Here is a 16,955-nt window from a genome sequence, read left to right as displayed (position 1 = left end):
ATAAATGATTCATGAACTGTTGGTTAATCAGTGTCAGCTTTGAGTCAGGGTTACAGAATTTATTGTTTTTTAAGAGGAAATCAGGCCACCAGGATTTCTTGTCAAAACATGATGAATTAATGGTTAAACTTGCCAAGTTTGTTGATAATGTTAGCGTGCAAAGACTCAGATTAATGGATAACCTGGTGATGCTGTTTTAAATGTAGCACTGATCTAAATCGCACCTTTTGGATGCAGTCAATAGAAAAGACACCAACATAACAGTTGTTACCATGACAGAGATGTATCTTTATTTAATTAATCAAACCTCATTCACACGGCAAAGTTTACACATTGAAATTAAACAGGGAGTGTTTAACCAGAGTGAAAGCATGCAGGTGACAAACTAAAGAGAAAATAAATAAAACAAATAAAACATTTATTGCAAAAACAGTGAAAAAAAATGACTGGCCGCCCAAAATATAATGCAGTTTGCTGCAGCTGAATGCGAGAGCAGTCATGGACAGACACAAAGACTGACACACACACACACACACACACACACACACACACACACACACACACACACACACACACACACACACACAGGACAGATTGCATGATCCTCCTGGCAGATAACAACAATAATCATAGTTCAGTTTGTTCACCATTGAACCAATAACTATCCTGTGTTTTATTTGATCTGTTTATTGTTACCAGGACTTCCTACGATATTTAAGACTTTGAATTTCCTTTGTGTAGAGTATCACAATAACAATTAAAAGTTGTATTGTGCCAACAATGATTTCAAGAAGTAGCAGGTTTACTTTAAATAATTCAAGATCTTTATCAGTGGAAACACGCATCAGTTCTAGAATTTACCAAGAGAAAACTAGATTTACAGAAATCTCTAGACAAACTGTAGACACTGAAGAGTTCGTCTTGTGAGGCTTATAAGTGCTTAAGTGGGACATGTTTGTGTAAGGCTAAATTAAGTTTACACACCCATTAAAAATGTTGAAAAAGTTCTGAAAACAGCATGAAATGTAAACTGTGATGTTGCAAAACTGTTAAAGATATTTAAAAGCTGACTCATGAATTAATAGATCAAATTATTGTAACCCATTTAAAGTTTACATGAGGTTTGTAGCTAAAAGTCTGCGGACGCAGTAGCATTACAAAGTGGAGTAGGTCTAAGAGGATTTGAAGATTCTCTACATTCATTTGCACTGTAAAAAAAGTGAAACAAAAAACATTCCTGCTGAATATTTTCTTGTTCGTACAATTTGTACTTAAATAGTAAATATGAAGTTTAAGATCTGAATATTTAGATATATGAATGGTTTCACTGAAAGTATGCAAAAGTAGTCAAAAAACGTACAGAAGAAATATATGTTTAAAACAATTGAAGACCTGTTTGATGCTGCAGACGTTGCCATGACAACTATGGACATTTCACTCTGTTTGCAGGTCTGAATCCTGAAATAAAGAGACATTACAATATTAGATGTTGAAGAAAATCCAGAGTTTATGAAAAGAAACCAACAAAACACTTTTTGAATGTTTTGTATTAATTTCACTGATTTCTGCTTTGACTGTAAATGTGGGAGAGCAGCTCTTATACAGTATACCCAGTACGTCTTCTACTGTGTTGAATCCAACAGTGGAGTAAAAATGGCTTCACTCACCATTATTGTTCTTCCTCCAGATGAAGAGTCCAGTGATGCAGAGTACCAGAAGCAGCAGCAGTGCTACAACAACTCCAGTAACACCACCAGCAGGAAACTCTGACGGAGAAACTGAAACACAAAACATTCACATGTTGTCTCTACCACAGTATGGAATATGTTTAGTTTATGATGACTGTGATGAGTACACTGTAATCATAGAAATAATTGCCAAAACTATGAAAATAAGAGTAAGAAGAAGAGGATAAGAGGTTGCAAACCTGATTGTTATTTTAGGATTAAGAGGAGGGTTAAAGATTTAAAAGTCACAACAATTTGTCTATTGAATTGACAACAAAATGCTTTTGGGCAAAACCTCTAAAGTGATGATCCAGGTCTAGCGTTAGTTTTTAAATTTCCATCACTTCTGATCTCAGTCTTACCCCAGTTGGTCCTGATCTGTGCTTTGTCGAGTTTGGTGACGATGTGGTCCTCCACACCAGAGAGATGAAACACACAGTCGTACCTCCTCCAGTCTTCAGGTGCGACTGATGAAAGGTTCAGGTCGACACTGATCTGGAAGGATCCATCGTGGTTGGGGAGGATCTCTCCGTGGTCCACGTCCTCATGATGCTCCTCTCCATCTTTCCTCCAGTACATCATGGCTCTGTCAGGGTAGAAACCTGTAGCGTGGCAGCTGACTGGGGAGGAGGGAGTCTTCTGGAGGAGAGACACTGAGGGAAGTTCTAGGGATTTAAAAACAAACAGACAAGAAAACTGTTTATAGGACTTAGGCTGTCATCTCATGCATCAATACAAATAAATCAGTTTAAAACCATCAGTAAATATTGATGCAAGTTACTTTCTTAATCTGGACAGTACACATATCATGTGATTTAATTCAAATGTACATCATGCAGTCTTACACCACCAGGGGGAGTCTTATTATTGATTCTATTACAGCACTTAAATAATTAGCACTAGTGAGGCACTGCACTACATTATCTGTATATTTAACATTAAACAATGACAACATCTGAGGGTTGTGAGATGTAAATGAAGAATACAAATAAAGTTCTGCTCCACAAATCTATTTTAATTATTGAGAATGTTTTTGTAATCTGTGCTTATTTGTGAAATAATGTATAATAGTTTGAAGTCCAAAGGCCTTGAACATTTAATTTGACTTTGTTTTATTTTGAGGGTTTATATTTAAATTCAATTATTTGAGAGGTTTAGACAGGAAATGTCTCTTTGTCTTTGTCTCTCTCACTGAGACAGAACTGTTTGTAATGAATCTAAACCAAAGCCTTTAATCTTTACAATGCACAATATTTTCTAAGCTTAACATTTTTATTAAATGTAAAGATATCTAAATCAGTGAAAATGTTTCTGTTTAATAACCATGTTTTTCATGGACTGAATTTTAATTTAAGAAACATTCATCATTAAATCAAGAATCAATTCATTGATATTCCTAAGTATCAGTAATCATCAATAAATATTGGTCCAAGCCCTGATTATTATTTATCTTAATATTAACATCCCAACATGAAGTCCTGGGAGTTAAATGTGTTCATGTAGCAGATGCAGATGTGAATGATCTCACTTAAAGTCACTGTGAGGAACTTTAATGAGCTTTAAGTTGTTGAGAGATCGTAGAAAAGTATGAAAGTATAAAAGTATAACTGTTATAACCTGTAACCTTTTGAATCAACGTATAACCATTGAACCTATAAACCTTTTTACTTTTTGATAGAAATGATTAAACCTATAACTTCCTTTACTTTTTGATAGATGTGATGAACCATATAAACTGTATATGTGTCTTTATTAGAATAGTCACTCTAAAACGTATGCTTCCTCTTGTGAACAGGATCAAACCAGTTACATTCTGTGTTAGCTCTAAAAGAGGGGAGGACTTGTGTGTGAGTTACTCATGAGCCTGAAGGAGGTGGAGCTTTTTAGCAGCATAAAAAGGAGCAGAGAATCTGTGAGTTTGGGCTTTTTCCCCCCAACTGGACTTAGGGGTCTTACCCCCTTAGAAAGCGACTGGATTATTCATCATAGCAAAATCAGTGAGAACTGATAAAGAGGAAAACTCCGTATAGAAGGAGTGTTAGACTTATTGCTGGTATCACAGAAACTGTTTCATTGACTTGAAATTGTTGTATGAGATTGTTGTGAGAAAAACCTAAATAAAAATCCGGCCTTACATTTTGTAAGAGACTGAAACCAAACAAAGTATTCTGGTCCTTTAAAACAGTTTAACCCTCTTCCCCTGTCCGTTGATGGTGTGATCAGAAGTGACGACTGAAGCATGCAGAGGAGCTTAAGGTAAGTACCCTGAGTGAAGACGTGCTAGGGTTGCATCCCATTGAGAACGCCTAGGGCTTTAGCCGTAAAAGAATTTCAAGACAATTCATCCAAAATCCTAACGATTTAGCTACGGGGTGAGATAAAAGGCCGAAGGTATTGTTCCAGCACCTCAAAAAGGAACGTATATCCTTGCAGGTGGGACAGCCGACGGAGTGACCACCGTGTTAGGTGAGAACGACTTCCCCGCCTAGAAACAGGGCAGGCGCCGCTCACGCTTCAAAGTGAATAAAGTAATGAAATAAAAGTGGAATAAAAAGCATCAGGTCACGTGAATCTACCTGTTCTCTGCAGAAAGCTCCTCCCATAGTGCAGATACTTCTTCAGCCAGTCAGGACATTCATGGAGGAGGTAATATTTATTGTATTCTAATCTGTCTTTGTCAGCATCCCATCTAAGTTTGGTGGTGAACGCCTGCTGTCTTAATGCATTCCACGTCAGCGTCTGCAGGTCCAACGCAATGAAGTCTTCTCCATCATAACCATACTGATGAAAACCAAAAACCTCTCCAGTCTCATCATTCCACTCACAGCTGTCCATGCTCTGTAAAATGTGGGCACCTGAGAGAGGTAGAGAGGGAGAAAGTGACATCACAGCACAGATGATTATTAACACATAATATCACATCTTCACCACAGAGACACGCTGATCCACCAATTATTGGCTCTGTGGAAGCCACTCAACATCTGCTGGAAAACAGAGTGAAAGTCCATATTCTCTTCATCAAAAAGCACTGTCATGTGTTCATACAGGAAGCTACATCTCACCAGCCAAAAGTTAAACATCAACATAAACAGGCCTACCTTCAGTTTGGTTTAAGCGCTGCTTCAAGTCAACAATGTTGGCTCTGAAGGACTGCTGCTCGCTAAAACACATCTGAATATACCACTCCATGTGTTTTGGGTAATCCTTCATAAAATCTCTCATCCAGTCCTGTTTGAGCTCCACGGTCTTGATGTTGCTGTCACAGTAACCCACCTGGACTTCATCGACCAACGCAAGACCCACAAACTCTGGAAGGTTTGAGACTCCAGAAGTTGCAGTCAGGAAATATTTCAGGGAGTGTTTCACTGCAGGACAAGGAAGGTTTATTGGAACTCCATTTTTATACAAATTATGGATATTAATGGTCGTCATTTAAAATAAAATAATAGGAGAATTTAAAAAAAATGTTAAATCACAATGAGCTACCTAAAGAATATGTTATAGACCCACTCCTGTTACTAATGTTATGTTGTGACTTTATGCATTGAGCAACGAGTCATGTAGATGGCCAGTATACAATATATATTTTGTTATTGTAGCCTTATTTGAAATGATATAACTACTTACAGCAGATATTTGTTCATTTGTAATTATGTATTTAGGGAATTATTATTATTAGCTAGTCAATGTCTTGCAATAGTTGTCATATATAATTTGATTTACAAACAATAATATAAGGGGATAGCCTCTATCCTCCCTAAAGATACGGACATTACTTCACACAGAGGTTATGACCAACTTTTACTTTCCTACACTAAAGCATGAATGCAGTATATGAGTCGTTCTGTAACGCACTGACGAGTAACCCTACATGAGAACAATACACAGGCTGATCATGTTAAATCAGTGTCAAATGAACACGTTTGAATAATGGAATTATTGTAAACACAGTGTGACGGAGTGAAAGTCAAACGAGCGCTCCTAATGACGCAATATAAAAAGCGACTGCAACGAGTTTTACAGCGACAATAATAACAGGAAACAGCGTAACGGTGAGAGTCACAGTGTGATCTTACCTGTAGATGAAACATGACAGAAGAGGAGCAACATAAATAACGTTTTCATATTGTTCTGATAAGTAAACCTCAAGCTTAAGAGCGAGTCAGGTGATTGAACGTTCACCTGTGTTATCGGTCATGCGCAGTGAAGGGCGTAGCCTGAAGTGATTGTGTTGAGTCAAATCTCGCGATATTTCCAGTGAGATCTCTTTTGCCATTTTACACCAAGGCAAGAAGAGTATTGTAGAACATGCACACCAGTAACGACACCAACATGGAGGCAATTCCTACACATAGGAAATATATGATAAACAACATTTCCAATACCACAAAGACATTTTCAGCTCGTTAAATAATGAAGAAAATGCATGGGGCATGATGATGTAATGGTTAAACTTGCCAAGTATGTTGATAATGTTAGTGTGCAAAGACTAAGATTAATGGATAACCTGGTGATGCTGTTTTAAATGTAGCAATGACCTAAAGCACACATTTTGGATGCAGTCAATAGAAAAGACATCAACATAACAGTTGTACCATGTCAGAGATGTATCTTTATTTAATTAATCAAACTTAATTCATACGGCAAAGTTTACACATTGAAATTAAACAGGGAGTGTTTAACAAGAGTGAAAGCATGCAGGTGACAAACTAAATAAAAAATTACATTTATTGCACAAACAGGGAGAAAAAAGTGGACAAAGGTATTTACAATTTAACTAAATGGTATTAATAGATAAGTAAATATGTTAACTAAAGTAAACCTTTTGTTGTTGTTGATACAACTAGAAAGGTGCACTCGGTGATTGAATTAATATAACCCACAATTTGCAAATTCCCCTTGAACATGCAGCCATAACTGGCCATCCAAAATATAATGCAGTTTGCATTACACACCCATTAAAAATGTAGAAAAAGTTCTAAAAACAGCACAAAATGTAAACTGTTAAAGATATCAAAAAGCTGACTTATGCATTAATAGATTGCTGGACCATCAGGGGTGAGCACACCACCACAAAGCTCTGTGTGCTCTTCAAAACAACAATTGAAGAGACATATGCCAGGTTACAGCAGGATGAGACCCTCAAATGAGGACATTGACAGATTTTGTGAATTAATGAGTTGCTGTGATGATGTTGGAGTATCACAAATACGCCCAAGGCAGTAATAACCCTACTGTGGTGGCGGGGTGTGGTTGGGCTCAGCTGCAGAGGGGACAGAGTAGGGGAGTGGTTCAGGGAGGCTTAATTAGCCTAAGCTGAAATCAATCTTTGATTGTGTCTCTCTCCTATATTAACATCGGCAGTGACGGAGGACCAAGATGAGACCATAGTGTCAGTAGAAATTAGATAGAGGGGGAAAAAACATAGTGTAAAGGTTGCAGTTGCGGTTGTAGATTACGCGACACGATATCCCGAGGCAGTGCCATTGCGCAACATTTCTGCAAAGACTGTCTGCAAGCTCTGTTTCAGCTCATCTCCCGAGTCGGAATCCCGAAAGAGATTCTGACTGACCAGGGCACCTCGTTCATGTCATGAACACTGAGGGAACTTTATGGATTACTGGGCATTAAATCTATTCAGCCCAGTATGTACCACCCACAGGCCGACGGGCTGGTAGAGCGTCTGAATAAGACTTTGAAGTCCATGATCCGTAAATGTATCCACGAAGATGAACGTAATTGGGATAAATGGCTTGATTCTCTGTTGTTTGCAGTGCGGGAGGTCCATCAGGCCTCTACGGGATTTTCTCCCTTTAAATTGCTGTTTGGCAGAAAACCACGGGGGGTGCTCGACCTGATTATAGAATACTGGGAGGAAGGTCCGAGGACCAGTAAAAGTGACATTCAATACCACGCGAGCAAAACTCCACACACTGGGTCGGATGTCACTCGAGAATCTGCTCCAGGCCCAGGAACGTCAACAAAGGCTGTACAACAGAGGGGCCAGGCTGAGACAATACACACCAGGAGAAAAGGTGCTTGTATTGCTTCCTTCTTCCAGCTCTAAACTCCTCGCCAAGTGGCAAGGGCCCTTTGTGGTCAAACGGGGAGTGGGGGATGTCGACTACGAGGTAGTGCATTCTGGCAGGGGCGGAGCTACACAGATCTACCATCTCAACCTCCTAAAAGCATGGAGAGAGGCTGAGTCAGTTTCTCTGGTGTCTGCGGTATCTGAGAGAGAGGAGCTGGGGCCTGAGGTTCCAAAATCCACCAATCCAACCTCGTTCCTTTGTGAAGCCCATCTCTCCGGGACCCAGAGAACAGACGTTGCCCAGTTGCAAGAGCAGTTTGCTGACGTGTTCTCCCTCCTGCCAGGACGCACAAACCTCATAGTGCACCAAATTGAGACCGTACAGGTTACCTGAACACAAAATAAAAGTGGTTCAGAGGGAATTGGCTGCTATGCTGGAGATGGGGGTAATAGAAGAGTCCAACAGTGCCTGGTGTAGCCCCATTGTTCTTGTTGTCAAGAAGGATGGATCTATACGGTTTTGTGTGGACTATCGCAGGGTGAATGATGTGTCACAATTTCATGCATACCCAATGCCCCGGGTCGACAAACTCCTGGACCGACAGGGCACTGCACGTTTCTTTACGACAGTGGATTTAACCAAGGGCTACTGGCAGATTCCTCTGTCACCAGAGTCCAGAGAAAAAATCGGCCTTCTCCACTCTGTTTGGTTTGTACCAATTCACCACACTTCCCTTTGGGTTGTTCGGTACCCCAGCCACTTTCCAACACCTCATGGACCGGGTGCTGCGTCCACATGCTGCATATGTTGCTGCCTACTTGGATGATGTGATCATCCACAGCACCACCTGGGCGGAGCATGTGCAGCGGGTGGGGGCGGTGCTGGAGTCCCTGAGGCAGGCTAGGCTCACCGCCAACCCAGAGAAGTGTGCAGTTGGACGGAGGGAGGTAAGGTATCTGGGGTACCACTTGGGCGGCGGGCAGGTGCGCCCGCAGGTGGACAAGACTGCTGCTATCGCAGCCTGCCCGCGGCCCAAGACTAAAAAAGCATCGAACAGAGGGCTGGGGGCCGTTTTGTCCAAGCAGGTACAGGAGGTTGAACGCCCTGTTCTGTATATCAGCCGGAAGCTGTTCGAGAGGGAGGCCAGGTACAGCACGTGGAGAAGGAGTTCCTGGCCATCCGGTGGGCGGTCGACTCCTTGCGCTACTACCTCCTGGGACGCTCATTCACCCTCTGTTTGGACCACGCCTTGCTCCAGTGGCTCCACCGCATGAAATATACCAACAGATCACTCGGTGGTATCTGGCGTTACAGCCTTTTAATTTCAAAGTGGTCCATAGGCTGGGGGCGCAGATGACCGTGGCCAACTTCCTCTCCTGCTCTCAGGGGGGTGGGGGAGTAGGTTAGGCCGGATGGCTCCCCGGCCTAGGTTGGGCGTTGGGGGTATGTGTTGGCGGGGCGTGGTTGGGCTCATTACATTACATTACAGTCATTTAGCAGACGCTTTTATCCAAAGTGACTTACAATTCAGTATCTATCTACACCGTAGACGCAGCTACGGGAGCAATTTTGGGGTTAAGTGTCTTGCTCAAGGACACATAGACATTGACATTGACCAGGAGCCGGGGATCGAACCAACGACCCTCTGATTAAAAGGCAGCCCTGCACTCCACTTAGCCACGGTTGGAGCACTCCTATGAAGTTTCCATTAAGTGCTCCAACACAGGAAGATGACAAAGAAAGAAGGAACATATTGATTAGATCCTCTCTCATGTTGGAAAAGACAGCTGACAGAGGGAAAAACTAAGTATGCCTTCAAATATCCCCAAACCCTCCAAAATATTGTCTGCTTGGCGACCTCAAGGACCATCGATAGAAGAGGAACCATTCATCATCCGGTCTGTCACAGGTCAGAACGGAAAAAAGGTGAGCCAACTATTGGTTCATCAGTCTGAGTGAAGACCTGTTTGATGCTGCAGACGTTGCCACGACAACTATGGACATTTCACTTTGTGTTTGCAGGTCTGAATCCTGAAATAAAGAGACATTACAATATTACATGTTAAAGAAAATCCAGAGTTTATGAAAAGAAAGCAACAAAACACTTTTTGCATGTTTTGTATTAATTTCACTGATTTCTGCTTTGACTGTAAATGTGGGAGAGCAGCTCTTATACAGTATACCCAGTACATCTTCTACTGTGTTGAATCCAACAGTGGAGTAAAAATGACTTCACTCACCATTATTGTTCTTCCTCCAGATGAAGAGTCCAGTGATGCAGAGTACCAGAAGCAGCAGCAGTGCTACAACAACTCCAGTAACACCACCAGCAGGAAACTCTGACGGAGAAACTGAAACACAAAACATTCACATGTTGTCTCTACCACAGTATGGACTATGTTTAGTTTATGATGACTGTGATGAGTACACTGTAATCATAGAAATAATTTCCATCACATCTGATCTCAGTTTTACCCCAGTTGGTCCTGATCTGTGCTTTGTCCAGTTTGGTGACGATGTGGTCCTCCACACCAGAGAGATGAAACACACAGTCGTACCTCCTCCAGTCTTCAGGTGCGACTGATGAAAGGTTCAGGTCGACACTGATCTGGAAGGATCCATCGTGGTTGGGGAGGATCTCTCCGTGGTCCACGTCCTCATGATGCTCCTCTCCATCTTTCCTCCAGTACATCATGGCTCTGTCAGGGTAGAAACCTGTAGCGTGGCAGCTGACTGGGGAGGAGGGAGTCTTCTGGAGGAGAGACACTGAGGGAAGTTCTAGGGATTTAAAAACAAACAGACAAAAAAGCTGTTTGTATGACTCAGGCTGTCATTTCATGTATCAATAAAAATAAATCAGTTTAAAACCATCAGTAAATATTGATGCACGTTACTTTCTTACTCTGGCCGGACAGTACACAAATCATGTGATTTAATTCAAATGCTCATCATGTAGTCTTACACTACCAGTGGGAGTCTTATTCATGATAATATTATAGCACTTAAAGAATTAGTACGAGCGAGGCACTGCAATAAATTATATATTTGATATTAAACAATGACAACATCTGGGGGTTGTGAGATGTAAATGAAGAATACAAATAAAGTTCTGCTCCACAAATCTCTATTCAATATTGAGAATGTTTTTGTAATCTCTGCTTTTTTGTGAAATAATGAATAATAGTTTGATCTCCAAAAGCCTTTTAATTAAAAAACATTTAATTTGACTTTGTTTTATTTTGAAGGTTTATATTTAAATTAAATTATTTGAGAGGTTTAGAGAGGAAATGTCTCTTCATCTTTGTCTCTCTCACCAAGACAGAACGGGCCCAGGCCGTATTACTGGGCCCGCTGAAGGGAATGGAGTCACGGGAGAACCAGAACCAGGAGTGCATGGAGCACACTGTCAGACCTCTGCTGCAGTCAAATGAGAGGTTTTCTAAAGGGACACTGGGGCTCGCAAACACAAGCTTTTGTCCACATGGACCGCCAAAATCAACACAAAGTTAAGGTTCACTGTAGTAGCTTTAAGTGAAAAAAATTATGAAATAAAAGTGGAGAGGACGCCAAAAATAAAAGAGATGAAGTGAGGTGAGAGAAACTATGTCCATATTTACTGTACATTAAAAACAGAAGAGGCGTGTGAACACTATAGTGTCCTTGAAAAAGCATCAGGTCATGTGAATCTACCTGTTCTCTGCAGAAAGCTCCTCCCATAGTGCACATACTTCTTCAGCCAGTCAGGACAATAGTGGATGTAGTAATATTTATTGAATTCTAATTTGGCTTTGTCAGCATCCCATCTAAGTTTGGTGGTGAACGCCTGCTGTCTTGGTGTAGTCCACGTCAGCGTCTGCAGGTCCAACGCAATGAAGTCTTCTCCATCATAACCATACTGATTAAAACCAAAAACCTCTCCAGTCTCATCATCCCACTCACAGCCGTTCATCCTCTGTAAAATGTGGGCACCTGAGAGAGGTAGAGAGGGAGAAAGTGACATCGCAGCACAGATGATTATTAACACATAATATCACATCTTCACCACAGAGACACGCTGATCCACCAATTATTGGCTCTGTGGAAGCCACGCAACATCTGCTGGAAAACAGAGTGAAAGTCCATATTCTCTTCATCAAAAAGCACTGTCATGTGTTCAAACAGGAAGCTACATCTCACCAGCCAAAAGTTAAACATGAACATAAACAGACCTACCTTCAGTTTGGTTTAACCGCTGCTTCAAGCCATCAATGTTGGCCCTGAAGAAATGATGACTGATAGAACACCTCTGAATATACCACTCCATGTGTTGTGGGTTATCGTTCATAAAATCTCTCACCCAGCCCTGTTTGGGCTCCGGGGTCTTGATGTTGCTGTCACAGTAACCCACCTGGACTTCATCGACCATCGCAAAAGCTACAAACTCTGGAAAGTTTGGGACTCCAGAAGTTGCAGTCAGGAACAATTTCAGGGAGTGTTTCACTGCAGGACAAAGAAGGTTTATTGGAACTTAATCTTTATACAAATTATGGATATTAATGGTCGTCAATTTAAAAAGAATAATAGGAGAAATTAAAAATATGTTTAATCACAATGAGCTACATAAAGAATACAGTTGTGGTCAAAAGTTTACATACACTTGCAAAGAACATAATGTCATGGCTCTCTTGAGTTTCCCCGTTATTTCTACAACTCTGATTTTTCTCTGATAGAGTGATTGGAACAGATACTTCTTTGTCACAAAAAACATTCATGAAGTTTGGTTCTGTCATGACTTTATTATGGGTTAACAGAAAAAGTGATCAAATCTGCTGGGTCAAAAATATACATACAGCAGTGCTAATATTTGGTTACATGTCCCTTGGCCATTTTCACTTCAATTAGGCGCTTTTGGTAGCCATCCACAAGCTTCTGGCAAGCTTCTCGTTGAATCTTTGACCACTCCTCTTGACAGAATTGGTGCAGTTCAGTTAAATTTGATGGCTTTCTGACATGGACTTGTTTCTTCAGCATTGTCCACATGTTCTCAATGGGATTTTAAGTCAGGACTTTGGGAAGGCCATTCTAAAACCCTAATTCTAGCCTGATTTAGCCATTCCATTACCACTTTTGATGTGCGTTTGGGGTCATTGTCCTGTCGGAACACCCAACTGCGCCCAAGACCCAACCTTCGGGCTGATGATTTTAGGTTATCCTGAAGAATTTGAAGGTAATCCTCCTTCTTCATTATCCCATTTACTCTCTGTAAAGCACCAGTTCCATTGGCAGCAAAACAGCCCCACAGCATAATACTACCACCACCGTGCTTGACGGTAGGCATGGTGTTCTTGGGGTTAAAGGCCTCACCTTTTCTCCTCCAAACATATTGCTGGGCATTGTGGCCAAACAGCTCGATTTTTGTTTCGTCTGACCACAGAACTTTCCTCCAGAAGGTCTTATCTTTGTCCACGTGATCAGCAGCAAACTTCAGTCGAGCCTTAAGGTGCCGCTTTTGGAGCAAGGGCTTCCTTCTTGCACGGCAGCCTCTCAGTCCATGGAGATGCAAAACACGCTTGACTGTGGACACTGACACCTGTGTTCCAGCAGCTTCTAATTCTTGGCAGATCTGCTTTTTGGTGGTTCTCGGTTGACTCTTCACCCTCCTGACCAATTTTCTGTCAGCAGCAGGTGATAGCTTGCGTTTTCTTCCTGATCGTGGCAGTGACAAAACAGTGCCATGCACTTTATACTTACAAACAATTGTTTGCACTGTTGCTCTTGGGACCTGCAGCTGCTTTGAAATGGCTCCAAGTGACTTTCCTGACTTGTTCAAGTCAATGATTCGCTTTTTCAGATCCATGCTGAGCTCCTTTGACTTTCCCATTGTAGCGTTTGTGGCCGTTTGTATCCAATGAGCCCTATTTAAATGGCTTCAGAGAAGTCACCAGCTGTAGTCACTCATAATCACTCACAAGAAGTTAAGAGGCCATGCTATGAAGCTCATTTCATTGACACAACTTTCTAAGTCACCAAAATTGCTAATTCATGTTGCTGTATGTATATTTTTGACCCAGCAGATTTTGTCACTTTTTCTGTTAACCCATAATAAAGTCATGAAAGAACCAAACTTCAAGAATGTTTTTTGTGACAAAGAAGTATCTGTTCCAATCACTCTATCAGAGAAAAATCAGAGTTGTAGAAATAACTGGAAACTCAAGAGAGCCATGACATTATGTTCTTTACAAGTGTATGTAAACTTTTGACCACAACTGTATGTTATAGACCCACTCCTGTTACTAATTTTATGTTGTGACTTTGTGCATTGAGCAACGAGTCATGTAGATGGCCAGTGTACAATAATAATGTATATTTTTTTATTGTATCCTTATTTGAAATTATGTAACTTTGGCCTTACATCAGATATTTGTTCATTTGCAATTATATACTTAGGGAATTATTATTATTAGCTAATGTGTTGCAATAGTTGTCATATATAATTTGACTTACAAACAATAATATAAGGGGATAGCCTCTATCCTCCCTAAAGATACGACATTACTTCACACAGAGGTTATGACCAACTTTTACTTCCCTACAGTAAAGCATGAATGCAGTATATGAGTCGTTCTGTAACGCACTGACGAGTAACCCTACATGAGAACAATACATAGGCTGATCATGTTTAGTCAGTGTCAAATGGACACATTTGAATAACAGAATTATTGTAAACACAGTGTGACGGAATGAAAGTGAAACTAGCGCTCCTAATGTCCCACTATAAAAAGCGACTGCAACGAGTTTTACAGCGACAATAATAACAGGAAACAGCGTAACGGTGAGAGTCACAGTGTGATCTTACCTGTAGATGAAACATGACAGAAGAGGAGCAACAAAAATAACGTTTTCATATTGCTATGAAAAGTAAACCTCAAGCTTAAGGGCGAGTTAGGTGAATGAACGTTCACCTGTGATATCGGTCATGCGCATTGTAGGGCGTAGCGTGACCTTTGGAGTCATAAAATCACCACATTTGGACATACAGTACATGGTTTTCAATGAACAGGAAATATGAACAATTTTAATGTAGCGATACCACAGTGTGTAAATACTGTTACAAGTAAAAAGTCCTGCATTTAAAATATTTTTTTAGTCAAAGTGCAAAAGCATTAGCATCACAATATGTAGTATGAAGTACCAAATGTAAAGGTACTCTATGCATAATGGTCTATTTTATAATCATATATTATATTACTGGATTATAATTATTGATGCATTTATGTATCACTTTAATGTTGCAGCTGGTAAAGATGGAGTTCAAATATGTTATACTGCTGGGAAGCTTATCCTGCAATAACACATCATAATAAGTTGATTTATATTTTGTAATAACCGTAATCTGCAAAGTAACTACAATTGTCCAACACATAGTGAAGTAAACAGTAGTTCAGTATTTACTACTGAAATCTAGTGGAGTAGAAGAGTAAAGTAGCATAACATGGAAATACTCAAGTAGGCAACCTCAAATACTACTTAAGTAGGACCTACAGTATTTAAGTATATGTAACTACTACTACTACTGAGTTACATTCCAGCACTGCAAACATATTTATACAAAATATAATGTATCGTAATGCTGTTGTTAAAGTCTCAGACAAACGGACCTACATCCTGTTCTCCTCCAGGATGCCACTGCTGCTGCCTCCAGCAGCCTGAAGTGATTGTGTTAAGTCAAATCTCGCGATATTTCCAGTGAGACCTCTTTTGTCATCACAAAGCCATTTTGCACCGAGGCAAGAAGAGTATTGTAGAACATGCACACCAGTAATGACACCAACATGGAGGCAATTCTTACACATAGGTAATATATGATAAACAACATTTCCAATACCACAAAGACGTTTTCAGCTCGTTAAATAATGAAGAAAATGTCAAATAAAAAATACCAAATGTCACAAATGATTCTTGGCCACCCACCGACTCCTCCCAGGAGTGGTGAGATGGAGTTCCAGACACCGATGCTGCCCATGCAGAGCCTCTGTCCTATAGCCAGCTCCAGGTAGAGCAGAGGGAGGCCCTCAAACAGCAGCGCTATCAGGTATGGGATGAGGAATGCACCCGAAGACATGAAGTAAGCATTGACCTCACAGTTAGTCAACCCCTCAAAGTCTTGGTCTTGTTTAGCTACACTCTGGTCTTGCTCATGATTTGGTCTTGGTTTCGGTGGTCTTGACTACAACACTTGTTTGAACCATGTGTCACAGTTCAGCTCCACACCCTCCTCACTCTACTTGTCAGTCACTCCCTCCTCATCAGTCTAACTCCCTTTACCTGTTCACTCACCTGCCTCATTAACAAGCCCCTATATAGACTCCTTCCTCCCAGACACACATTGCCAGATTGTTCTTCGGTTTTCGATGCCAGACTCTCCAGCACGCTCTCACAGACTTATCTCCTGTTACCGACCCTGCCTGCCCCTGTTCTACCCGCCTAGCCTGACTCCCGGTAAACCCACCAGCCTTCTGATCCTGACTCTGATTAACTCTGCCTGTCATAAAAGCCAAAGATCCCTGGAATCTTGTGTCTTGCATTTGGGTCCATATACAACCGGTTACATTACAATCTGGCCCGTCATGGACCCAGCACACACCCCTGCACCAGTGAGCCGTTTCGAGAGGATTGAGGGGGCTCTCCAGCAGCATGAGGTGCCGATGACCCACATTGCCGCTGAGACACGTTAGTCAGCAGCAGCCCAGGAGCAGGCTATGGCTGCATTAGCCACTAAGGTCCAACAACTAACAGCAGCCCTGACCCAGCATTTAGACTCAGCGCCTCCTCCTGTCCCTCCGACGCCTGCTCCAGCACACAAGCCCCGTGTGGGAACCCCAGAGCGCTATGCTGGAGAACCTGAGGGCTGCAACCCATTCGTTACAAACTGCTCCATCTTGTTTTCCCTGCAGCCTTACATGTTTGCCTCGTAGGAGGCTAAAGTAGCCTTCACCATCAAACACCTGACAGGCAGGGCAAGACTGTGGGGCACTGCTGAATGGGAGAGGCGCACGCCAGCCTGCTCTTCGTTCCTGGCTTTTTCTGCGGCGCTACGCAAGGTGTTCGGGGCGGTCTTCAAGGGCCCTGATTCTACCGGGGGACTTATGGAACTGCGTCAGGGAGACCGGACAGTTGCAGACTATGCCATTGAGTTTCGCACGAGAGCACGCCATAT

General features: G+C 41.5%; 2 protein-coding genes across 2 annotated transcripts; both read right to left on the bottom strand.

Moving 5' to 3' along the window:
• Nucleotides 1-264: 264 nt before the first annotated feature.
• On the bottom strand, nucleotides 265-5,915 carry LOC137888019 (major histocompatibility complex class I-related gene protein-like). The gene is made up of 6 exons (XM_068731285.1): nucleotides 5,804-5,915; nucleotides 4,826-5,092; nucleotides 4,304-4,582; nucleotides 2,090-2,392; nucleotides 1,668-1,778; nucleotides 265-1,458 (listed from the first exon to the last, which is right to left on the bottom strand). Exons 1-6 carry the CDS (start codon nucleotides 5,850-5,852, stop codon nucleotides 1,424-1,426), a joined length of 1,044 nt encoding a protein of 347 aa, XP_068587386.1. The 5' UTR covers nucleotides 5,853-5,915; the 3' UTR covers nucleotides 265-1,423.
• A 410-nt stretch (nucleotides 5,916-6,325) lies between these two features.
• On the bottom strand, nucleotides 6,326-14,685 carry LOC137888020 (major histocompatibility complex class I-related gene protein-like). The gene is made up of 6 exons (XM_068731286.1): nucleotides 14,595-14,685; nucleotides 11,972-12,238; nucleotides 11,450-11,728; nucleotides 10,235-10,537; nucleotides 10,000-10,110; nucleotides 6,326-9,790 (listed from the first exon to the last, which is right to left on the bottom strand). Exons 1-6 carry the CDS (start codon nucleotides 14,641-14,643, stop codon nucleotides 9,765-9,767), a joined length of 1,035 nt encoding a protein of 344 aa, XP_068587387.1. The 5' UTR covers nucleotides 14,644-14,685; the 3' UTR covers nucleotides 6,326-9,764.
• Nucleotides 14,686-16,955: the final 2,270 nt, after the last annotated feature.

This window comes from Cebidichthys violaceus, unplaced genomic scaffold, assembly GCF_023349555.1.
Source record: "Cebidichthys violaceus isolate CVI_PGR_0920_01 unplaced genomic scaffold, fCebVio1.0.p SCAF_50, whole genome shotgun sequence".
Classification (NCBI taxonomy): Eukaryota; Metazoa; Chordata; class Actinopteri; order Perciformes; family Stichaeidae; genus Cebidichthys; species Cebidichthys violaceus.
Note: the sequence above shows the minus strand (reverse complement) of the source record. Positions and strands in the feature narration are given on the sequence as shown.

What these genes read in the sequence shown, in the direction of transcription:
- LOC137888019 (XM_068731285.1), bottom strand. Translation starts at nt 5,852, where the DNA reads ATGAAAACGTTATTTATGTTGCTCCTCTTCTGTCATGTTTCATCTACA. An exon ending in CTGTCATGTTTCATCTACAG is followed by an intron (nt 5,093 to 5,803) that starts GTAAGATCACAC and finishes CTTGTCCTGCAG; the next exon opens with TGAAACACTCCCTGAAATAT. An exon ending in CTGGAGGAAGAACAATAATG is followed by an intron (nt 1,459 to 1,667) that starts GTGAGTGAAGCC and finishes TCTTTATTTCAG; the next exon opens with GATTCAGACCTGCAAACAGA.
- LOC137888020 (XM_068731286.1), bottom strand. Translation starts at nt 14,643, where the DNA reads ATGAAAACGTTATTTTTGTTGCTCCTCTTCTGTCATGTTTCATCTACA. An exon ending in CTGTCATGTTTCATCTACAG is followed by an intron (nt 12,239 to 14,594) that starts GTAAGATCACAC and finishes TTTGTCCTGCAG; the next exon opens with TGAAACACTCCCTGAAATTG. An exon ending in CTGGAGGAAGAACAATAATG is followed by an intron (nt 9,791 to 9,999) that starts GTGAGTGAAGTC and finishes TCTTTATTTCAG; the next exon opens with GATTCAGACCTGCAAACACA.